At 43.0% G+C, this 25,890-nt stretch overlaps 1 protein-coding gene across 2 annotated transcripts in view; it reads right to left on the bottom strand.

Annotated features, from left to right (window-relative positions):
* Positions 1-23,859, bottom strand: part of LOC135526668 (disintegrin and metalloproteinase domain-containing protein 19-like) — a 55,108-nt gene extending 31,249 nt beyond the window's left edge. Inside the window, exons 1-3 of one of the 2 annotated variants that reach the window (XM_064955209.1) lie at positions 22,517-23,859; positions 16,940-17,061; positions 14,212-14,285 (exon numbers count right to left, since the gene is read on the bottom strand). In XM_064955209.1, the coding sequence (XP_064811281.1) occupies positions 14,212-14,285; positions 16,940-17,061; positions 22,517-22,640 (320 nt within the window). In that variant the 5' untranslated portion in view covers positions 22,641-23,859. The remainder of the gene's footprint in view (positions 1-14,211; positions 14,286-16,939; positions 17,062-22,516) is intronic. The other variant, XM_064955210.1, reaches the window with a different exon arrangement.
* Positions 23,860-25,890: the final 2,031 nt, after the last annotated feature.

Genomic DNA, 25,890 nt, shown 5'->3' with positions numbered 1-25,890 from the left:
ATGGGAGGCATCAGAGATTGTAAAATTCTGTTTCACGGAAGCATGGCTCTCGCGGGATATGTTGTCGGAATTGGTTCAGTCACCAGGCTTCTCCATGTATCGCGCTGACAGAGATAAACACCCCTCTATGGGAAGAGGAAGGGCAGGGGTGTATGCTTCATGATTAACGACTCATGGTGTAATCATAACAACATACAGGAACTCATGTCCTTCTGCTCACCTGACCTAGAATTCCTTGCAATCAAATGCCGGCCATATTACCTCCTAAAATAATTCTCATCAGTTATCGTCACAGCTGTGTACATTTCCCCCCCAAGCAGACACCAAGACGGCCCTCAAGGAACTTCCCTGGACTCTATGTAAACTGGAAACCATATATCCTGAGGCGAACATTTATTGGCGCTGGGGATTTTAACAAAGCAAATCGGAAAACAAGGTTACCTAAATTCTATCAGCATATTGATTGCACTACGCATTGGAGTAATACACTCCATCACTGCTACTCTCAATTCCACGATGCGTACAAAGCCCTCCCCGGCCCGCCCTTCGGCAAATCCCGACAACGACTCCATCTTGCTCCTACCGTCTTATAGGCAGAAATTCAAACAGGATGTACCAGTGACTAGAACCATTCAACGCTGCTCTGACCAATCGGAATCCACGCTTCAAGGTTGATTTGATCACGCGGACTGGGATATGTTCTGGTCAGCCAGAGAACAACATCGATCTGTACACTGACTCGGTCAGTGAGTTTATAAGGAAGTGCATTGGAGATGTTGAGGATAATACAGTGCCACTGTCGCGGCCCACTAACAAGGACTGCGCCCCTCCCCCCACCCTCTTCATTGCCGACGTGAGTAAAACATTTAAACATGTTAACCCTCGCAAGGCTGCTAGCCCAGACAGCATCCCTAGCCTCAGAGCATGCGCAGACCAACTGACTGGTGTGTTTACGGACATATTCAATCACTCCCTATCCCAGTCTGCTGTCCCCACATGCTTCAAGATGGCCACCATTGTCCCTGTACCCAAGAAGGCAAAGATAACTGAACTAAATGACTACCGCCCCGTAGAACTCACTTCTGTCATCATGAAGTGCTTTGAGAGACTAGTCAAGGATCAGATCACCTTCACCTTACCGGCCACCCTAGACCCACTTCAGTTTGCATACCGCCCCAACAGGTTCACAGACGATGCAATTTCCATCACACTGCACACTGCCCTATACCATCTGGACGAGAGGAATACCTATGTAAGAATGCTGTTCATTTACTACAGCTCAGCATTCAACACCATAGTACCCTCCAAGCTCATCATCAAGCTGGAGGCCCTGGGTCTCAACCCCACCCTGTGGAATTGGGTTCTAGACTTTCTGAAGGGCCGCCCATAGGTGGTGAAGGCAGGAAACAACATCTCCACGTCCTTGACCATGCTCAGCCCCCTCCTTCACTCCCTGTTCACCCACGACTGGCCATGCACGCCTCCAACTCAATCATCGAGTTTTCAGACGACACAACAGTGGGCTTGATTAAAAAAAATATATATATTATTTTACCTTTATTTAACTAGGCAAGTCAGTTAAGAACAAACTCTTATTTTCAATGATTACCTTAACTGCCTGTTCAGGGGCAGAACGACAGATTTGTACCTTGTCAGCTCAGGGATATGAACTTGCAACCTTCCAGTTACTAGTCCAACGCTCTAACCACTAGGCTACCCTGCCGCCCCAACACTGATGAGACAGCCTACAAGGAGGAGGTGAGGGCACTCGGAGTGTGTTATCAGGAAACAACCTCTCACTCAACGTCAACAAAACAAAGGAGATCATCGAGGACTTCAGGAAACAACAGAAGGAGCACCCCCTTATCCACATCAAAGGGACAGCAGTGGAGAAGGTGGAAAGTTTTAAGTTCCTCTGCGTACACATCACAGACCAACTGAAATGGTCCACCCACACAGACAGTGTGGTAAAGAAGGCGCAACAGCGCTTCTTCAACCTCAGGAGGCTGAAGAAATTTGTCTTGTCACCTAAAACCCTGACAAACTTTTACAGATGCACAATCGAGAACATCCTGTCGGGCTGCATCACCACCTGGTACGGCAACTGCACCGCAACTCAACTGCAAGGCTCTCCCGAGGGTGGTGCGGTCTGCACAACGCATCAATGGGGGCAAACTACCTGCCCTCCAGGACACCTACAGCACTTGATGTCACAGGAAGACCAAAAAGATTATCAAGGACAACAATCACCCGACTCATGGTGTAGGCCTCAGGTGCAGGGCGCAGACCCCGCTCCACCTCTGGCTCACTCCGCTTTGGTGACGCCTCTGGTGTGGGGAACCCCGCCACCGCCCCCGGACTGGGGACCCTCTCTGCGGACCCCGGACTGGGCACCCTCGTTGCGGGCCCCGGACTGAGCACCCTCGTTTCTGCGGGCCCCGGACTGGGCACCCTCGTTGCTGCGGGCCCCGGACTGGGCACCCTCGTTGCTGCAGACCCCGGACTGGGTACCCTCGCTGCTGCGGGCCCCGGACTGGAGGCCGTATCTGGGGGCTCCGGAATGGAGGCCGTCTCTGGAGGCTCCGGACTGGAGGGCGTCACTGGAGGCTCCAGACTGGAGGGCGTCGCTGGAGGCTCCGGACTGGAGGGCGTCGCTGGGGGCTCCGGACTGGAGGGCGTCACTGGAGGCTCCGGACTGGAGGGCGTCTCTGGAGGCTCCGGACTGGAGGGCGTCGCTGGAGGCTCCGGACTGGAGGGCGTCACTGGAGGCTCCAGACTGGAGGGCGTCGCTGGAGGCTCCGGACTGGAGGGCGTCGCTGGAGGCTCCGGACTGGAGGGCGTCTCTGGAGGCTCCGGACTGGAGGGCGTCGCTGGAGGCTCCGGACTGGAGGGCGTCACTGGAGGCTCCAGACTGGAGGGCGTCGCTGGAGGCTCCGGACTGGAGGGCGTCGCTGGAGGCTCCGGACTGGAGGGCGTCGCTGGGGGCTCCGGACTGGAGGGCGTCACTGGAGGCTCCGGACTGGAGGGCGTCACTGGAGGCTCCGGACTGGAGGGCGTCGCTGGAGGCTCCGGACTGGAGGGCTTCGTTGGAGGCTCCGGACTGGAGGGTGTCGCTGGAGGCTCCGGACTGGAGGGCGTCGCTGGAGGCTCCGGACTGGAGGCCCTCGTTGGAGGCTCCGGACTGGAGGCCCTCGCTGGAGGCTTTGTGTCTCACAACTGGAGGCTTCGTGCCATGGATCATCGCTGGAGGCTTTGTGCCACGGATCATCACTGGAGGCTTCTTGCCATGGAACATCACTGGAGGCATCGTGCCATGGATAATCACTGGAGGCTTCTTGCTATGGATCATCACTTGAGGCTTCGTGCCATGGATCATCACTGGAGTGGAGAGACACACAGGAGGCCTAGCTCTGAGAGCAGGCACAGGACTCACCAGGCTGGGGAGACATACAGGAGGCCTTGTCCTTGGCCGAGGCACCGGATACACTGGGCCGTGGAGGCACACTGGAGGTCTCGAACTAAGAACCTGCACAACCCGTCCTGACTGGATGGTGACTTTAGCCCAGCACATGCAGGGCGCAGGCACAGGACGCACTGGGCTGTGCAGATGCACCGGAGACACAGTGCACAGAGCTGGCGGAGGATATCCTGGACCGTAGAGACGTCCTGGAGGTCCGGAGAGCAGGGCTGGCACACTCCGTTCTGGCTGGATCCTTACCCAAGCCCGGCAGATGCGGGGAGCTGGGATGTAGCGCACCGGGCTAAGAACGCGTACTGGAGACACCGTGCGCTCCACCGCATAACACGGTGCCTGACCAGTACGACGCCCGCCACGGTAAGCACGGGGAGTTGGCTCAAGTTTCCAACCTGACTCTGCCACACTCCCCGTGTGCCCCATCCCCAAAAAATGTTTTGGGGCTGCCTCTTGGGCTTCCTTGCCAGCCGTGTTCCCTCATAGCGTCGCCTCTCAGCTTTAGCTGCTTCCAGCGATACTTGATTTTCCCATGATGTCAAGGAAAGAGGCACTGAGTTTGAAGGTAGGCCTTGAAATACATCCACAGGTACACCTCCAATTGACTCAAATGATGTCAATTAGCCTATCAGAAGCTTCTAAAGCCATGAAATAATTTTCTGGAATTTTCCAAGGTGTTTAAGGGCACAGTCAACTTATCGTATGGAAACTTCTGACCCACTGGAATTGTGATACAGTGACTTATAAGTTAAATAATCTGTCTGTAAACAATTGTTGGAAAAATGACTTGTGTCATGCACGAAGTAGATGTCCTAACTGACTTGCCAAAACTATAGTTTGTTAACAAGAAATTTGTGGTGTGGTTGAAACACTTAAACTTCCGACTTCAACTGTATATACTGTATTTTACACCATCTATTGCACCTTGCCTATGCCGCTCGGCCATCGCTCATCCATATACTTATATGTACATATTCTCATTCACCCCTTTAGATTTGTGTGTATTAGGTAGTTGTTGGGGACTTGTTAGATTACTTGTTAGATATTACTGCACTGTCGGAACTAGAATCACAAGCATTTCACTATACTCGCAGTTACATCTGCTAACCATGTGTATGTGAACAATAAAATTTGATTGGATTTGACAGAGGAGAGGAGGAGGGCAGGGGGAAACAAGACAATAAACTGATTTGAACACCACATAACCCTCCCTCGCGTTCCTTAACTCTCCCTGTCTTTCCTGATCTCTACCCTTCCATTGTCCTATCCATGTCTCGCTTTCTCTCTCTCCATCTCTCCCTGCTTCTGTCTCTGATTCAGCAGCACAGCACCTCCTGACTCTTAACCAAATCACCGTCCTCCTATGGCCCCGCCACAGCCTTTCATTAGGCTAAAAGCCCTGACACACACACACACACACACACACACACACACACACACACACACACACACACACACACACACACACACACACACACACACACACACACACACACACACACAGCAGGTTTATGATTAAGTGATTCAAAGACCAGAGCAAAGGAGACAGACTGATATAGAGAAGGAGAGAGGGAGGGGAGGAGAGAGAGAAAAAGAGAGGGAGGGGAGGAGAGAGAGAAGGAGAGAGAGAAGGAGAGAGGGAGGGAGGGGAGGAGAGAGAAGGAGAGAGGGAGGGGAGGAGAGGGAGAAGGAGAGAGGGAGGGGAGGAGAGGGAGAAGAAGGGAGGGAGAACAAGAGAATGAGAAAGGGGGGAGAGAGAGAAGGAGAGAGGGAGGGGAGGGGAGGAGAAATGGAAGGGAGGAGGGTGAGAGAAGGAGAAAGGAGACAGTAAAGAAGATGGAAGGAAGGAATGATCTAGATAGAAAGAAGGAGAGCACTTCATCTCCTTCTATTGGCTGGAGGGTGGTGAGGTCTAGGACTGGGGCAGGGGATAAGGTTGGTGAGGTCTAGGACTGGGGGATAAGGCTGATGAGGTTTAGGACTGGGGGCATGGGATAAGGTTGGTGAGGTCTAGTACTGGGGGCAAGGGATAAGGCTGATGAGGTCTAGGACTGGGGGCAGGGGGATAAGGCTGGTGAGGTTTAGGACTGGGGCAGGGGATAAGGCTGGTGAGGTCTAGGACTGTGGCAGGGGATAAGGCTGGTGAGGTCTAGGACTGTGGCAGGGGATAAGGCTGGTGAGGTCTAGGACTGTGGCAGGGGATAAGGCTGGTGAGGTCTAGGACTGGAGCAGGGGGATAAGGCTGGTGAGGTCTAGGACTGTGGCAGGGGATAAGGCTGGTGAGGTCTAGGACTGGGGCAGGGGAAGGGGATAAGGCTGGTGAGGTTTAGTACTAGGGCAGGGGATAAGGCTGGTGAGGTCTAGGACTGGGACAGGGGATAAGGCTGGTGAGGTCTAGGACTGTGGCAGGGGATAAGGCTGGTGAGGTCTAGGACTGGAGCAGGGGGATAAGGCTGGTGAGGTCTAGGACTGGAGCAGGGGGATAAGGCTGGTGAGGTCTAGGAGTGGCAGGGGATAAGGCTGGTGAGGTCTAGGAGTGGCAGGGGATAAGGCTGGTGAGGTCTAGGACTGTGGCAGGGGATAAGGCTGGTGAGGTCTAGGACTGTGGCAGGGGATAAGGCTGGTGAGGTCTAGGACTGGGACAGGGGATAAGGTTGGTGAGGTCTAGGACTGGGGCAGGGGATAAGGCTGGTGAGGTCTAGGACTGTGGCAGGGGATAAGGCTGGTGAGGTCTAGGACTGTGGCAGGGGATAAGGCTGGTGAGGTCTAGGACTGTGGCAGGGGATAAGGCTGGTGAGGTCTAGGACTGGGGCAGGGGAAGGGGATAAGGCTGGTGAGGTTTAGTACTAGGGCAGGGGATAAGGCTGGTGAGGTCTAGGACTGGGACAGGGGATAAGGCTGGTGAGGTCTAGGACTGGGACAGGGGATAAGGCTGGTGAGGTCTAGGACTGGGACAGGGGATAAGGCTGGTGAGGTCTAGGACTGGGACAGGGGATAAGGCTGGTGAGGTCTAGGACTGGGGCAGGGGATAAGGCTGGTGAGGTCTAGGACTGGTGACGTCTGCTTAAATGTTTAGCATGTATAACATAACCTGACATGTGAGTATCATACGTGCCTAGGCACTATACTGAAATAATGATGTATACAGTGTTAACCACGGAAGAGTGAATTAAGAAAATAACAATTATAATTATTGACTGGGGTAGAGGACTGAGGTAGAGGACTGGGCTAAAGATGACTGGGGTAGAGGACTGGGGTAGACGACTGGGCTAAAGATGACTGGGGTAGAGGACTGGGCTAAAAATGACTAGGGTAGAGGACATTGGTAGAGGTCTGGGCTAAAGATGACTGGGGTAGAGGACTGGGCTAAAGATGACTGGGGTAGAGGACTGGGCTAAAGATGACTGGGGTAGAGGACTGGGCTAAAAAATGACTAGGGTAGAGGACATTGGTAGAGGACTGGGCTAAAGATGACTGGGGTAGAAGACTGGGTTAAGGATGACTGGGGTAGAGGACTGGGGTAGAAGACTGGGTTAAAGATGACTGGGGTAGAGGACATTGGTAGAGGACTGGACTAAAGATGACTGGGGTAGAGGACTGGGGTAGAAGACTGGGTTAAAGATGACTGGGGTAGAGGACTGGGGTAGAAGACTGGGTTAAAGATGACTAGGGTAGAGGACATTGGTAGAGGACTGGGCTAAAGATGACTGGGGAAGAGGACATGGGTAGAGGACTGGGCTAAAGATGACTGGGGAAGAGGACATGGGTAGAGGACTGGGCTAAAGATGACCGGGGTAGAGGACTGGGGTAGAGGACTGGGCTAAAGATGACCGGGGTAGAGGACTGGGGTAGGGACTAAGCCAGGGTAAAGGGCTGAGTTTGGGTGTAGACTGGGACTGAGCCAGGGGTATTGTTCTGGGATATAAGACTGGACCGTTGTCTGGCTACTCTCCAGACTCAGCCATTGATCAGAGAACCTGATTAGCATAAAACGCCTTCTCCCTCACACTGCCCCACAGAGAGTGGAGAGGAGAGGATGAGAGAGCGAAATCAAACAAGAGAGAGTGTTAATTTATCTTCCCTTTTGTACTTTAACTATTTGAACATTGTTACAGCACTATACATAGACATAATATGACATTTGAAATGTCTTTATTCTTTTGGAACTTCTGTGAGTGTAATGTTTACTGTTCATTTTTTATTGTTTATTTAACTTTTGTTTATTATCTATTTCACTTGCTTCGGCAAAGTGAACATATGTTTCCCATGACAATAAAGCCCTTTGAATTGAATTGAATTGAACTGAGAGAGAGCGAGTGAGCGAGCGAGAGAGAAGCGATGCCCACAAATTCCACCACAAAGCTCTCACCAACAGAGAGTTTAGCTTGGAGAAGAGTCTCCTCAGCCAGCTGGGTCTGGGGATCTTTGTACAAACAGACCTCACATAGCCCCATGATAGCAACATAATTACACTCAACCAAATTAGGAGAAAGCTCAAATATTTTGTGACACAAAAAAAGAAAGAATCAACCCAACAGAGCAAACTAGAATGCTATTTGTCCCTAAACAGAGAATACACAGTGGCAGAATACCTGACCACTGTGACTGACCCAAATTTAAGAAAATCCTTGACTATGGACAGGCTCAGTGAGCATAGCCTTGCTGTTGAGAGAGACCTTAGTAGGCAGACCTGGCTCTCAAGAGAAGACAGGCTATGTGCTCACTGCCCACAAAATGAGGTGGAAACTGAGCTGCACTTCCTAACCTCCTGCCCAATGTATGACCATATTAGAGACACATATTTCCCTCAGATTACAGACCCACAAAGAATTCGAAAACAAACCTAATTTTGATAAACTCCCATATCTACTGGGTGAAATTCCACGGTGTGCCATCACAACAGCAAGATTTGTGGCCCGTTGCCATGAGATACGGGCAACCAGTGAAGAACAAACACCATTGTAAATACAACCCATATTTAGGTTTATTTATTCTCCCTTTCATACTTCAACTACTTGCACATTGTTACAACACTGTACATAATAATTTAACATTTTAAATATCTATATTCTTTTAAAACTTTTGTGAGTGTAATGCTTACTAATGTTTCCCTTGTTTATTTCCATTTTTGTTTATTGTCTATTCCATTTGCTTTGACAATGTAAACATGTGTTTCCCATGCCAATAAAGCCCTTTGAATTGAATTGAGCGAGCGTGACAGAGAGGGAGAGAATCAGAATGAGATGAACTATGTGGGCTGGAGTCTGCAGAAACACTGGAGAGAAATCTGGATCAATGAGAAAGAAATTAGAATAAGGACCAACTAAAGTAGCAGCATCTTGGTGTAGCTTCATGTTACTATGTCTTATACACTATTCACATGATATCTCCAGATAATAACCTAAGCACTGTCAAACACAGCACATTCATTTTGCAACACTGTGGATCGATAATAGGACAATAAGAGGTTATGGATTTCATACAGCTATGATAAAACTCCAGATCTCCAGTGTTATTCTAGTACAATGTTGATAACTTAGTCCTGTATTGGAGAAGGTTGTACTGTCAAAGCTCCTATCGTGTTGTTAGTCTATCCTCTTGGTTTGAGTACACATATTGAATGTTACTCTGGATAGAAACGTCTGCTTAAATGTTTAGCATGTATAACATAACCTGACATGTGAGTATCATACGTGCCTAGGCACTATACTGAAATAATGATATATACAATGTTAACCACGGAAGAGTGAATTAAGAAAATAACAATTATTGCAGTCGTATGCCTTCAAACCAACACATCTTTGCTGCATCATCGTAACACCTTACTGTGGAGAAATGCTGAATGTGACATACTTTCCTCCCACTAACTCAACCAGAGTTTACAGAGTGACATTCAACTGATCGAAACGTTCCAGTAATCTTGCACAGTTTTAGTTTCTTTGTTTTTCAAATTCCTCTGAGGATGTTGAGCAGTCAGATTAGTAAAGGTTCCTCTGAGGATGGTGAGCAGTCAGATTACTAAAGGTTCCTCTGAGGATGGTGAGCAGTCAGATTACTAAAGGTTCCTCTGAGGATGGTGAGCAGTCAGATTACTACAGGTTCCTCTGAGGATGGTGAGCAGTCAGATTACTACAGGTTCCTCTGAGGATGGTGAGCAGTCAGATTACTAAAGGTTCCTCTGAGGATGGTGAGCAGTCAGATTACTAAAGGTTCCTCTGAGGATGGTGAGCAGTCAGATTACTACAGGTTCCTCTGAGGATGGTGAGCAGTCAGATTACTAAAGGTTCCTCTGAGGATGGTGAGCAGTCAGATTACTAAAGGTTCCTCTGAGGATGGTGAGCAGTCAGATTACTACAGGTTCCTCTGAGGATGTTGAGCAGTCAGATTACTAAAGGTTCCTCTGAGGATGGTGAGCAGTCAGATTACTAAAGGTTCCTCTGAGGATGGTGAGCAGTCAGATTACTAAAGGTTCCTCTGAGGATGGTGAGCAGTCAGATTACTACAGGTTCCTCTGAGGATGGTGAGCAGTCAGATGACTAAAGCACAACCTCAGTAAAATGGTACCTCCCATCTAATTTCAAAGAATATCTGCTAATCACAAAGACACACAGACACTACACACACTACACACACACACACTACACACACTACACACACACTACACACACACACACACACGTACGTGTTAATCACTCCCCCAGCTGTAATGTTACCACCTGGTGGGGTTCTCTCTCTAAGGGGAGGGTCAGTCAGACACAGCAGAGTCACGCTCTGTGTGTGCGTTTGTGTGTGTGTCATCAGTCACCACCATAACTTTATCCAACCCTGAGGACCCCTTATTTTCACAGATTTTGTCACTGTAGTACACTGTCACAACGGTTGTCTTTCCATTCTGTTTGTTAATGGAAATGCATTCCATCCCATGCGTGATATTCCTATCCTAAAGGTGGAAGTCTGCTGTTCCCTGGAAGTCAATGTAAACCCTCCCCTGCAGCCAGAGGGACTCAGAGTCATTGTGTTGTTAGCCAGATGAGCTGAGACATTGTGACATGGGTCAATGTGTGCCGTTAGCCGTTACAGCATCAATGTTGACACACACACATCCTTCCTCTACGTCCTTTTCCTCTGATCACCAGGATTCATCTGTCCATCACTACCTTCAACCGATAGGAAGTCGAACAGAAGGACAAGATAGTCACTTCCTGTTTCCCCTCGGGTGTTTAGGTTTTAGGTGACATCCCTCTATCTTTCTCTACTCCATCCCCCTCTCCCTCCCTCCATCCTATCTTCCCTCCATCCTTATGGAAAACACATGTTCACTTTGACATCTGTCTAGCTGAACTCAAACATATGGGAAAAGCCTGAATGATGAGGTCTGAGACTGTGTGTGTGTATGTGTGTGTGTGTGCGTGTGTGTGTTTGTGTGTGTTTGTGTGTGTGTGTCTGTGTGTGTGTGTGTGTGTGTAGTTTAAGAAGCATGGCAGTAACTGTGTGTGTGTGTGTGTGTGTGTGTGTGTGTGTGTGTGTGTGTGTGTGTGTGTGTGTGTGTGTGTGTGTGTGTGGGTGTGTGTGTGTGTGTGTGTGTGTGCTACTGTGCTTCCTAACAAAGCCTCCGCTCCGTATGACTTTGTATAGTACAGTACAGTACGTTATGGTATGCTACAGTATATACAGTATGTTGTGGTATAATACAGTATGTTATGGTATAGTACAGTATGTTATGTTATATTCAGGTATGTTATGGTATAGTACAGTATGTTATGGTATAATACAGTATGTTATGGTATAGTACAGTATGTTATGGTATAGTACAGTATGTTATGGTATATTACAGTATGTTATGGTATAGTACAGTATGTTATGGTATTGTACAGTATGTTATGGTATAGTAAAGTAAGGTTATGGTATAGTACAGTATGTTATGGTATATTACAGTATGTTATGGTATAGTACAGTATATTATAGTACAGTACAGTATGTTATGGTATAGTACATACAGTATGTTATGGTATATTACAGTATGTTATGGTATATTAGAGTATGCTATGGTATAGTAGGGTATGTTATGGTATAGTACAGTATGTTATGGTATAATACAGTATGTTATGGTATAGTACAGTATATTATAGTACAGTACAGTATGTTATGGTATATTACAGTATGTCATGGTATAGTACAGTATGTCATGGTTTAGTACAGTATGTTATGGTATAGTACATTACGTTATGGTATAGCACAGTATGTTATGCTATAGTGCAGTATTCTATTGTACAACACAGTATGTTATGGTATAAAACAGTATGTTATGGTATAATACAGTATGTTATGGTATAATACAGTATGTTATGGTATAGTACATACAGTATGTTATGGTATATTACAGTATGTTATGGTATAGTACAGCATGTTATGGTATAATACAGTATGTTATGGTATAATACAGTATGTTATGGTATATTACAGTATGTTATGGTATAGTAGGGTATGTTATGGTATAGTACAGTATGTTATGGTATAGTACAGTATGTTATGGTATATTACAGTATGTTATGGTATAGTACAGTATATTATAGTACAGTATAGTATGTTATGGTATATTACAGTATGTTATGGTATAGTACAGTATGTCATGGTTTAGTACAGTATGTTATGGTATAGTACAGTACATTATGGTATAGCACAGTATGTTATGCTATAGTGCAGTATTCTATTGTACAACACAGTATGTTATGGTATAATACAGTATGTTATGGTATAGTACAGTATGTTATGGTATATTACAGTATGTTATGGTATAGTACAGTATGTTATGGTATGGTATATTCCAGTATGTTATGGTATAGTACAGTATATTAAAGTACAGTACAGTATGTTATGGTATATTAAAGTATGTTATGGTATAGTACAGTATGTCATGGTTTAGTACAGTATGTTATGGTATAGTACAGTATATAATGTATAGTACAATATGTTATGGTATATTACAGTATGTTATGGTATAGTACAGTATGTCATGGTATAGTACAGTATGTTATGGTATAGTACAGTATGTTATGGTATAGTACATTATGTTATGGTATAGTACAGTATGTTATGGTATAGTATAGTATGCTATGGTATATTACATCATGTTATGGTATATTACAGTATGTTATGGTATAGTACAGTATGTCATGGTTTAGTACAGTATGTTATGGTAGGGTACAGTACATTATGGTATAGCACAGCATGTTATGCTATAGTGCAGTATTCTATTGTACAACACAGTATGTTATGGTATAAAACAGTATGTTATGGTATAGAACAGTATGTTATGGTATAATACAGTATGTTATGGTATAGTACATACAGTATGCTATGGTATATTACATCATGTTATGGTATAGTACAGTATGTTATGGTATATTACAGTATGTTATGGTATAGTACAGTATGTCATGGTATAGTACAGTATGTAATGGTATAGTACAGTACGTTATGGTATAGCACAGTATGTTATTCTATAGTGCAGTGTTCCATTGTACAACACAGTATGTTATGGTATAATACAGTATGTTCTGGGTATAGTACAGTATGTTATGGTATAATACAGTATGCTATGGTATAGTACATCATGTTATGGTATAATACAGTATGTTGTGGTATAATACAGTATGTTATGGTATAGTACAGTATGTTATGTTATATTCAGGTATGTTATGGTATAGTACAGTATGTTATGGTATAATACAGTATGTTATGGTATAGTACAGTATGTTATGGTATAGTACAGTATGGTATAATACAGTATGTTATGGTATAGTGCAGTATGTTATGGTATAGTACAGTATGGTATAATACAGTATGTTATGGTATAGTGCAGTATGTTATGGTATAGTACAGTATGTTATGGTATAGTACAGTATGTTATGGTATAGTGCAGTATGTTATGGTATAGTACAGTATGTTATGGTATAGTACAGTATGTTATGGTATAATACAGTATGTTATGGTATAGTACAGTATGTTATGGTATAGTACAGTATGTTATGGTATAATACAGTATGTTATGGTATAATACAGTATGTTATGGTATAGTACAGTATGTTATGGTATAGTACAGTATGTTATGGTATAGTACAGTATGGTATAATACAGTATGTTATGGTATAGTGCAGTATGTTATGGTATAGTACAGTATGGTATAATACAGTATGTTATGGTATAGTGCAGTATGTTATGGTATAGTACAGTATGTTATGGTATAATACAGTATGTTATGGTATAGTACAGTATGTTATGGTATAGTACAGTATGGTATAATACAGTATGTTATGGTATAGTGCAGTATGTTATGGTATAGTACAGTATGGTATAGTACAGTATGTTATGGTATAGTACAGTATGTTATGGTATAATACAGTATGTTATGGTATAGTACAGTATGTTATGGTATAGTACAGTATGTTATGGTATAGTACAGTATGTTATGGTATAATACAGTATGTTATGGTATAGTACAGTATGGTATGGTATAGTACAGTATGTTATGGTATAATACAGTATGTTATGGTATAGTACAGTATGGTATGGTATAGTACAGTATGTTATGGTATAATACAGTATGTTATGGTATAGTACAGTATGTTATGGTATAGTACAGTATGGTATAGTACAGTATGTTATGGTATAGTACAGTATGGTATAGTACAGTATGTTATGGTATAGTACAGTATGGTATAGTACAGTTAGGTTCTTACTCATTCCTGTGCAGACGGAGGGTCATCTCCTCTCCCTCAGCTGTGATGAGGATCTCTGCCTCAGACGGGTGCTGCTGGGGCGAAAATTTGAGAAATAGTATAATATCTCAGTAGCATTATTTCTAACATTAGAAACTGGGTGGTTCGAGCCCTGAATGCTGATTGGCTGACAGCCGTGGTATATCAGACCATATCCCATTGGTATGATAAAACATGTAAAAACATGTATTTTTACTGCTCTAATTACATTGGTAACCAGTTTATAATAGCAAAAAGGGGGTTTGTGGTATATGGCCAATATACCACGGCTAAGGGCTGTATCCAGGTACTCTGCAATGCGTCGAGCATAAGATACCCTTAGTTGTGGTATATTGGCCATATACCACACACCCTCAGGCCTTATTGCTTAAATATATCTAGCATTATATTTAACATACCTCTCTAACATTATATCTCTCTAGCTTTATATCTCTCTAACATTATATCTAACATATCTCTCTAACATTATATCTCTCTCACATTATATCTCTAACATTATATCTTACATATCTCTCTAACATTATATCTCTCTAGCATTATATATCTCTAATATTATATCTCTCTAGCTCTATATCTCTCTAGCATTATATCTTACATATCTCTCTAATATTATATCTCTATAGCATTATATCTCTCTAGTATTATATCTCTCTAATATTATATCTCTCTAGTATTATATCTCTCTAGTATTATATCTCTCTAATATTATATCTCTATAGCATTATATCTAACATTATATCTCTCTAATATTATATCTCTCTAGTATTATATCTCTCTAGTATTATATCTCTCTAATATTATATCTCTCTAGTATTATATCTCTCTATGTCACGTTCTGACCTTTATTTCCTTTGTTTTGTCTTTATTTAGTATGGTCAGGGGGTGAGTTGGGTGGGCAGTCTGTTTCTTTTTCTGTTTGGTTTCTGTTTCAGCTGATGTACGAAGGGCTATATAAATACATTTGATTTGATTTGATTTCTCAATCAGAGGCAGGTCGTTAGTTGTCTCCGATTGAGAATCATACTTAGGTAGCCTGGGTTTCACTGTTGGTTTGTGGGTGTTTGTTTCCTGTGTTAGTGTTTTTTGCCACACGGTACTGTTTCGGTTTGGTTTATTTCACGTTATCGTTTATTGTTTTGTATTTCATAGTGTTCAGTGCTTTTCTTATTAAAATCTTCATGAACACTTACCACGCCGCATCTTGGTCCGATCCTTACTCCTCTTCAGACGAAGAGGAGGAAATCTGCCGTTACACTATAATATTATATCTCTCTAAAATTATATCTCTCTAATATTATATCTAGCATTATATCTCTCTAACATTATATCTAGCATTATATCTCTCTAATATTATATCTAGCATTATATCTCTCTAAAATTATATCTCTCTAATATTATATCTAGCATTATATCTCTCTAAAATTATATCTCTCTAATATTATATCTAGCATTATATCTCTCTAACATTATATCTCTCTAAAATTATATCTAGCATTATATCTCTCTAACATTATATCTCTCTGACATTATATCTCTCTAACATTATATCTCTCTAACATTATATCTCCCTGACATTATATCTCTCTGACATTAAATCTCTCTAACATTATATCTCTCTGACATTATATCTCTCTAGCATTATATCTCTCTAACATTATATCTCTCTAACATTATATCTCCCTGACATTATATCTCTCTGACATTATATCTCTATAACATTATATCTCTTTAACATTATATCTCCCTGACATTATATCTCTCTGACATTATATCTCTCTAACATTATATCTCTTTAACATTATATCTCTCTGACATTATATCTCTCTAGCATTATATCTCTCTAACATTATATCTCTCTGACATTATATCTCTCTAGCATTATATCTCTCTAATATTAGATCTCTCTAACATTATATCTCTCTAGCATGATATCTCTCTAACATTATATCTCTCTAACATTATATCTCTCTAGCATTATATCTCTCTAGCATTATATCTCTCTAACATTATATCTCTCTAACATTATATCTCTCTAGCATTATATCTCTCTAATATTATATCTCTCTAACATTATATCTAACATATCTCTCTAGCATTATATCTCTCTAACATTATATCTCTCTAATATTTTATCTCTCTAACATTATATCTCTCTACCATTATATCTCTCTAACATTATATTGCTCTAATATTATATCTCTCTAACATTATATCTCTCTAGTATTATATCTCTCTAATATTATATATCTCTAACATTATATCTCTCTAATATTATATCTCTCTAATATTATCTCTCTAGCATTATTTCTAACATATCTCTCTAATATATCTCTCTCTAATATTATATCTCTTGAGCATTATATCTCTCTAATATTATACCTCTCTAATATTATATCTCTCTAGCATTATATCTCTCTAATATTATACCTCTCTAATATTATCTCTCTAGCATTATATCTCTCTAATATTATATCTCTCTAACATTATATCTCTCTAACATTATATCTCTCTAACATTATATCTCTCTAGCATTATATCTCTCTAGCATTATATCTCTCTAGCATTATATCTCTCTAACATTACATATCTCTTACATGTAACGTGTGAAATTTGTTGAGCTATTTTAGAGGACAACCATGTATGTCTCTCTGAGTTAGTAGGGAATGTCAGTGATAAGATCGGATCTCACCTTCTCTCCATGGACGGACCTCCTGTGTCTTGCAGGCTGCAGCCAGTGTGGATATGTAATCTCATACCTCTCTAGGTGTTCTATTCTGTGGTTGTTCTCCTGAGGGCTCGGTCTCTGCTCCTCTACAGGAATTACAACCATGTCAATAAAGGGGGCAGTAGGAGATTTTAATATGAAGTCTCCTGATAAAATATAATAAAACAAGCTTGTGTAGTCATTGCAAAATAGAATTAAAAGCATATTTATATGTCACATGCTTTGTAAAACAACAGGTGTAGACTAACAGTGAAATGTTTACTTTACGGGCCCTTCCCAACAATGCAGGGAGAAAGAAAATAACGAAATAATAGAAAAATAAAACACATAATAATAATAAATACACAATGAGTAACGATAACTTGGCTATAAACACGGGGTACCAGTACGAGGTAATTGAGATAGGTATGTACATATAACTAGGAATAGAGTGACAGGTAAACAGCAGCAGAGTATGTGATGACTACAAAATCTTCATGAAAAAAAGGGTCAATGCCGAGAGTCTGGGTAGCTTTTTGGTTAAAGGTGCAATATGCAGAAATAGCTCTGCCATTTCCTAGTTGCTAAAATTCAAAGAGTTCTCTTAACTTCAGTTAATGTGAAAAAAACAAGAGAATCATTGTACCATCTAAAATAATGTGAAATATTTTTTCAATAACCAAAAATAATGTATTTTCAGCTGTTTGAAGCTGGTATACAGACCCAGAAGTAAAAGACCAAGAAAATCAACTTAAGAATGATAAGCATATAGATAGCGCACATAGAACCGCTTCTAAGACTTGCTTTCAATGCAAATAATAGATCTATAACTTAGATTTCTATGCGAATTTGGTCAGGTCGCCCCAAAAAATTACAATGCAGCTTTAACTATTTAACTAAGTAGTTAGCGGTCTAATGGCTTGGGGATAGAAGCTGTTTAGGGTCCTGTTGGTTTCAAACTTGGTGCGTCGGTACCGCTTGCAGTACAGTATCAGAAATAACAGTCTATGACTTGGGTGGCTAGAGTCTTTAACTACTTGTAGGGCCTTCCTCTGACATCACCTGCTATAGAGGTCCTGGATGGCAGGAAGCTCGCCCCCAGTGATGTACTGGGCTGTACACACTACCCTCTGTAGCAGTTGCCATACCAAGCGATGATGCATCTGGTCAAGATGCTCTCGATGGCGCAGCTGTAGAACTTTTTGAGTATCTGATGGCCAATGCCAAATCTTTTTGGACTCCTTTTTTATTTAATTTTATTTTTTAACCCTAATTTTACCAGATAAGTTGACTGCGAACACATTTTCTTTTACAGCAACAACCTGGGGAATAGTTATAGGGGAGATGAGGGGTGATAAATGAGCCAATTGGAAGATCATGAAGGGGAAAAGGCATTGGTGTGTGTTGACCATGATAGATCCTCAGTGATATGGACACCAAGGATCTTGAAGGTCTCGACATACTCCACTACAGCCCTGTTGATGTGAATGCTGACATGCTAAGCCTTACATTTCCTGTTGTCCATGATCAGCTCCTTTGTTTTGCTCACATCTTGCTCACAATGTTGTTCTGGCACCACAGTGGCAGGTCTCTGACCTCCCCCCTATAGGTTGTCTCATTGTTGTTGTTGATCAGGCCTACCACTGTCATGTCATCTGCAAACTTAATGATGGTGTTGGAGTCGTGCGCGGCCACACAGTCGTGTGTGAACAGGGAATACAGGAGGGGACTAAACACGCAACCCTGAGGAACCCCCGTGTTGAGGGTCAGCGTGGCAGATGTGTTGTTGTCTACCCTCACCCCCTGGGGGTGGCCCATCAGAGTGTCCAGGATCCAGTTGCAGATGGAGGTGTTCAGTTCCAGGGTCATTTGCTTAGTGATAAGCTTGGAGGCACTATGGTATTGAATGCTGAGCTGTAGTCAATGAACAGTAATCTCACATAGGTGTTCCTCTATTCCAGGTTGGAAAATGCAGTGTAGAATGCAATAGAGATTGCGTAATCTGTGGATCTGTTGGGGTGGTATGTGAATTGGAGTGGGTCCATCTGAGATGATGGTGTTGATGTGAGCCAAAGCATTTCATAGCTACAGATGTGAGTATTATGGTTCGATAGTCATTTAGACAGGTTATCTTGGCATTCTTGGGCACAGGGACTACGGTGGTCTGCTTGAAACATGTAGGCATTACAGACTGGGTCAGGGAGAGGTTGAAAATGTCAGTGAATATACTTGCCAGCTGAGTACACGTCCTGGTAATTAGTCTGGCCCTGCAGCCTTGTGAATATTAACCTGTTTAAAGCTCTTACTCACATTGGCCACAGAGAGCATGTTCAGACAGTCGTCCAGAACAGCTAGTGCTCTCATTCATGGCTCAGTGTTGCTTGCCTCGAAGCGAGCATAGAATGTATTTAGCTCATCTGGTAGGCTTGAGTCACTGGGAAGCTTGTGGCTGGGTTTCCCTTTGTAATCCGTGATAGTTTGCAAGCCCTGCCACATCTGACGAACGTCAGAGCTTTGTCTTGTATTGATGCTTTTCCTGTTTGATGATTCTTCAGAGAGCTTAGCAGGATTTTTAAAATAAGCGTTCAAATTAGTGTCCCGCTCCTTAAAAGCGCCTTTAGCTCAGTGTGGATGTTGCCTTTAATCCATGGCTTCTGGTTGGGATATATACGTACAGTCACTGTGGGAACAATGTTGTTGATGCACTTATTAATGAAGCCGGTGACTGATGCAGTAAACTCCTCAATGCCATTGGATGAATCCCAGAACATATTCCAGTCTGTGCTCGCGAATAGTCTTGTAGCTTAGCATCCGTTTCATTGGACCACTTCCATATTGAGCGTGTCAGCGAAACTTCCTGTTCGACGTTTTGCTTGGAAGCAGGAATCAGGAGGATAGACTTATGGTCAGATTTGCCTAAAGGAGGGCGAGGGAGAGCTATGTATGCATTTCTGTGTGGAGTAAAGATGATCTAGAGTTGCATATGTGACATGCTGGTAGATATTAGCTAAAACAGATTTCAGTATTTCTGTAATTAAAATCACAGGCCACTCGGAGCATCGCCTCTGGATGAGCATGTTCTTGTTTGCTTATGGCCCTATAGAGTTCCACAGTATGAGTCATAATACCCATAAAACCTAGCGGTAAAACAAGGAAATGCTCCTATCATTTTTTCACACCACATTTTAGAAACACTTAAAATAAGGGATGTTTCGTGTAGGCTTACCCTGGTGTGACGTTTTGATAACCCTGTAAATCTCTCTAGGACAAGGTGACTTGTCGCCTGTATTTACCCCCCAAAAATGAAATGCAAATTAGCTCCTAATGTGGCTATCACAAAGAACTACACGTACCATGATGATCTGGATGAGACTGTTGAATCGCGGCAAAGGTAAGAATCGCTGGATTAACAATCCAATGCAAGCTAAATTTAGTAATGAATACATTGGCAACATTTCTTTAAATTGACAATTCTGTGAACTGTCTTGTGCAAGTTTTAAATTGACAAAATACATGTTAGCAAAGGCAGCACCTGGAGATGATGTGCAGGAACTTGTAGGGATTTGTAGTTTTGTATGATGTCTAATTTGATGCTAATTAGTATTTTAGAATCAGAGAGTAAATAAAGACGAATATATTGATGAAAGTCACCTTGTCCGAGAGAGATTTAAATGGTTATCAAAACGTCACGCCAGGGTAAGTCTACACAAAACACTTATTTAAAGGTTTTCTAAAATTACCTATGGGAAAAATTAATGTTGGAAAAACAATTGGAACCATTTCCCTGTTTGACTGCTAGGTTTTATTGGTAATGACACCTCCTCTGTGGGGCTCTATACATCTCGTTGAGTACAGTCTCGAATTGTTGTGGTACATACACAGCATGAAAAATATAACCTGAACAAAAATATAAATGCATGTTTCATTTTGGTCCCATGTTTTATGAGCTGAAATAAAAGTTCCCCAAAATTCAATACACACAAAAAGTTTATTTCTCTTACATTTTGTGCACAAATTTGTTTACATTACTGCTAGTGAGCATTTATCCTTTGCCAAGATAATCCAGCCACCTGACAGGTGTGGCATATCAAGAAACTGATTAAAAAGCCTGATCATCACACAGGTGCACTTTGTGCTGGGAACAATAAAAAGCCACTCTAAAATGTGTAGTTTAGTCACACAATACCACAGATATTTCAAGTTTTGAGGGAGCGTGAAATTGGCATGCTAACTGCAGGAATTTTCACCAGAGTTGTTGCAAGAGAATTGAATGTTAATTTCTCTACCATAAGCTGCCTCCAACGTCCTTTTAGAGAATTTGTCAGTCCGTCCAACAGGCCTCACAACCACAGACCACATGTATATGGCATAGTGTGGGCGAGCAGTTGGCTGATGTCAACGTTGTGAACAGAGTGCAGTGGCGGTGGGGTTATAATATAAGCATGCATAAACTACAGACAAGGAACACAATTGCATTTGATCTATTGGCAATTTGAATGCACAGAGATACCGTGACGAGATCCTGAGTCAGTGTGGTGCCAGTCATCCATAACAGTTACCTCATGTTTCAGCATGATAATGCATGGCCCCATGTCGACACTTCCTGGAAGTGGAAATGTCCCAGTTCTTCCATTGCCTGCATACTCACCAGACATGTCACAATTTGAGCATGTTTGGGATGCTCTGGATTGACGTGTACCACAGCACGTTCCAGTTCCCGTCAATATCCACCAACTTCAGACAGCCACTGAAGAGGGGTGGGACATCATTCCACAGGCCACAATCAACAGCCTGATCAACTCTTTGTTGAGGAGATGTGTTGCGCTGCATGAGGCATATGGTGATTACGCAAGGTACTGACTGGATTTCTGATCCACGCCACCCTTCTTTTTTAAAAGGTATCTGGGGTGGCAGGGTAGCCTAGTGGTTAGAGTGTTGGTCTAGTAACCGGAAGGTTGAAAGTTCAAACCCCCGAGCCGACAAGGTAGTTAACCCACAGGCAGTTAACCCACTGTTCCTAGGCCGTCATTGAAAATAAGAATTTGTTCTTAACTGACTTGCCTGGTTAAATAAAGGTAAAATAAAAAAACAACCGATGCATATCTGTATTCCCAGTAATGTGAAATCCCTAGATTAGAGCCCAATTGACTGATCTTTGAAATGGTTGGATGTTGAGTTTATATTTGTGTTCAGTATATATGAAAACTCACTTGGTCAACAGTTTATCATGAGGTAAAAAAAGGTGCACTTTCTACAGGTAGCCAACAGGACTTTCTGTACTTGACTATATATAAAACTGACGTCAGTACATTCTTTGAGAAGTTGTCAAAATAATAGACTGCACTAGAAAACGTGCGTATGTTATGAATGAATAAGAACATTCCCAATAGCCCATTCTAAGAAAGACGAAATAAGACTTGAAACACCAGCGAGGCCAGGCTAAGTGAACTAACATTATGCACAGTTCAAAATAAATGATCATTAAATATTTATCAGCCATCCAGAAAAATGATGTTTCCGTGCATTAACTTACTGATTATTGTAAGGAATAAACATACTTACCGGCAGCAGCGTTTGGATCGGATGCAAAAGACCCAACACAGCGTATAACGACAATCAAATACAGACTCAGACGGAAATATACAGAACTCAGATTAAATCGGGTTAAACGTTCTCCTGGACTCATGCTAAAATAAAGCGTTAGAATTTAAACCGGACAATGTAATCACTAACATAAATCGATACAAAAAATGCATATGCAAGGACAAATAATAGCTGCCTTGTCGACATATCCTATGCGGCGGCTAAATGTGTTGACGACAATAATAGTCTATTGCTCCGTCTGCTCGGGTTGCTTCCACAGAGATCATCTTTTCTGTTTCATTCACTTCTCCCTTTCACTTTCAGACACTCCCTTTGCACTACAACTAACTGGTCGTGCTTGTACCCGGCCGCTCGACAGAGACGCTCCAACGAATTCTGTGAGCCTATCGGTTTTGAAAACGGTTGAAGACTAGATATTGTTTAACGGTAGCCCTCACACCTATGCGTTAGCATATACAAATATAATAAATGATCTTCTATTTGTCACACATTCTGTGTCATATGATAGGCGAATGTGGATGTTCAGAAATACAGAACGTGTCATGGCAATACTATAAAACATTTATACTAAAATATTAATTCTGTCACACAGCTCAGCCTATTTCCTAAAAGCACCCTATTCCCTATATAGTGCACTGCTTTTGACCAGGGCCCATATTGCCGTGGGCACCCTGGGTGAGTCATTGTTAGCACACAGGTGGTTTCTTGGCAGAGAGACAGGTAGTGTACAGTACAGCATGCAATGCCATGCTGGGGTTGGCACCATGTCTGTGCAGGGATGGTAGTGGAGGGCAAACTGAATGCTGTAGGCCTACTGTAACAGCGTTGTGTATGATGATACTGTACCTGAGAAACTTAGGTTTCATCTTGTTTTTGCTCTGTCCCACCAAAAGCATTAACATGGCCCAACTAGTATACATTTATCAGCCACTGTAAACCAGGGTGTGTTGAACATGTCACAGTCAGGTGGAGGTGGTTTGAGTATGTCTGATAATATTAGAAGAGTCTAGTGTGTGATAACATTGGACGTTTCTAGTGTGTGATAATATTAGAAGTGTCAAGTTTGCAGTGGCACACAGCCCAGAGTGTGCTTCACTCTTCTAAAAGGAACCCTGGCACCAAAACACCAGTAATTTATTGGTCAGCTATTGATTTCTATGTGATTCCGTTAAAAGCCACCGCGCGCAGGCACACACTGAAACCTGCTGGGACATCATGGAAACACAGAAGGAAACATTAATATTCAAAGACTACGGAATTGTCCTTCGTGAATTGAAATGGAAGATTTGATATTCAGTTCACACCCACAAGGAAGATTAAGTGACCAAAAGCAGCTGAAAATAGAGGAGCCAGAGATGATCAGGCATGCTTCTCAGTGAGACATATGATCAGACATGCTTCTCAGTGAGACATGAGACATCAAGGCGGTGGCCCGTTCCTGTAGGTTCATGCTCTACAACATCCGCAGAGTACGCCCCTGCCTCACACAGGAAGCGGCGCAGGTCCTAATCCAGGCACTTGTCATCTCCCGTCTGGATTACTGCAACTCGCTGTTGGCTGGGCTCCCTGCCTGTGCCATTAAACCCCTACAACTCATCCAGAACGCCGCAGCCCGTCTGGTGTTCAACCTTCCCAAGTTCTCTCACGTCACCCCGCTCCTCTGCTCTCTCCACTGGCTTCCAGTTGAAGCTCGCATCCGCTACAAGACCATGGTGCTTGCCTACGGAGCTGTGAGGGGAACGGCACCGCAGTACCTCCAGGCTCTGATCAGGCCCTACACCCAAACAAGGGCACTGCGTTCATCCACCTCTGGCCTGCTCGCCTCCCTACCACTGAGGAAGTACAGTTCCCGCTCAGCCCAGTCAAAACTGTTCGCTGCTCTGGCCCCCCAATGGTGGAACAAACTCCCTCACGACGCCAGGACAGCGGAGTCAATCACCACCTTCCGGAGACACCTGAAACCCCACCTCTTCAAGGAATACCTAGGATAGGATAAAGCAATCCTTCTCACCCCCCCCCTTAAATGATTTAGATGCACTATTGTAAAGTGGCTGTTCCACTGGATGCCAGAAGGTGAATTCACCAATTTGTAAGTCGCTCTGGATAAGAGCGTCTGCTAAATGACTTAAAGGTAAATGTAGACATATAATCAGACATGCTTCTCAGTGAGACATGAGACATATGATCAGACATGCTTCTCAGTGATACATGAGACATATGATCAGGCATGCTCCTCAGTGAGACATATGATCAGGCATGCTTCTCAGTGAGACATGAGACATATGATCAGGCATGCTTCTCAGTGAGACATGAGACATATGATCAGGCATGCTTCTCTGTGAGACATATGATCAGGCATGCTTCTCAGTGAGACATGAGACATATGATCAGGCATGCTTCTCAGTGAGACATGAGACATATGATCAGACATGCTTCTCTGTGAGACATATGATCAGGCATGCTTCTCAGTGAGACATGAGACATATGATCAGACATGCTTCTCAGTGAGACATGAGACATATGATCAGGCATGCTTCTCAGTGAGACATGAGACATATGATCAGGCATGCTTCTCAGTGATACATGAGACATATGATCAGGCATGCTTCTCAGTGAGACATGAGACATATGATCAGGCATGCTTCTCAGTGAGACATGAGACATATGATCAGACATGCTTCTCAGTGAGACATGAGACATATGATCAGGCATGCTTCTCAGTGAGACATGAGACATATGATCAGACATGCTTCTCAGTGAGACATATGATCAGACATGCTTCTCAGTGAGACACGAGACATATGATCAGGCATGCTTCTCAGTGACACATGAGACATATGATCAGGCATGCTTCTCAGTGAGACATATGATCAGGCATGCTTCTCAGTGAGACATATGATCAGACATGCTTCTCAGTGAGACATGAGACATATGATCAGGCATGCTTCTCAGTGAGACATATGATCAGACATGCTTCTCAGTGAGACATGAGACATATGATCAGACATGCTTCTCAGTGAGACATATGATCAGGCATGCTTCTCAGTGAGACATGAGACATATGATCAGGCATGCTTCTCAGTGAGACATGAGACATAATCAGACATGCTTCTCAGTGATACATGAGACATATGATCAGACATGCTTCTCAGTGAGACATATGATCAGACATGCTTCTCAGTGAGACATGAGACATATAATCAGACATGCTTCTCAGTGGGACATGAGACATATGATCAGGCATGCTTCTCAGTGATACATATGATCAGACATGCTTCTCAGTGAGACACGTGAGAAGAGACAGGAGCCAGAGGTGATCAGATATGCTTCTC

The sequence above is a fragment of the Oncorhynchus masou genome, chromosome 32 (genome assembly GCF_036934945.1).
Source record: "Oncorhynchus masou masou isolate Uvic2021 chromosome 32, UVic_Omas_1.1, whole genome shotgun sequence".
Taxonomy (NCBI): Eukaryota; Metazoa; Chordata; class Actinopteri; order Salmoniformes; family Salmonidae; genus Oncorhynchus; species Oncorhynchus masou.
Note: the sequence above shows the minus strand (reverse complement) of the source record. Positions and strands in the feature narration are given on the sequence as shown.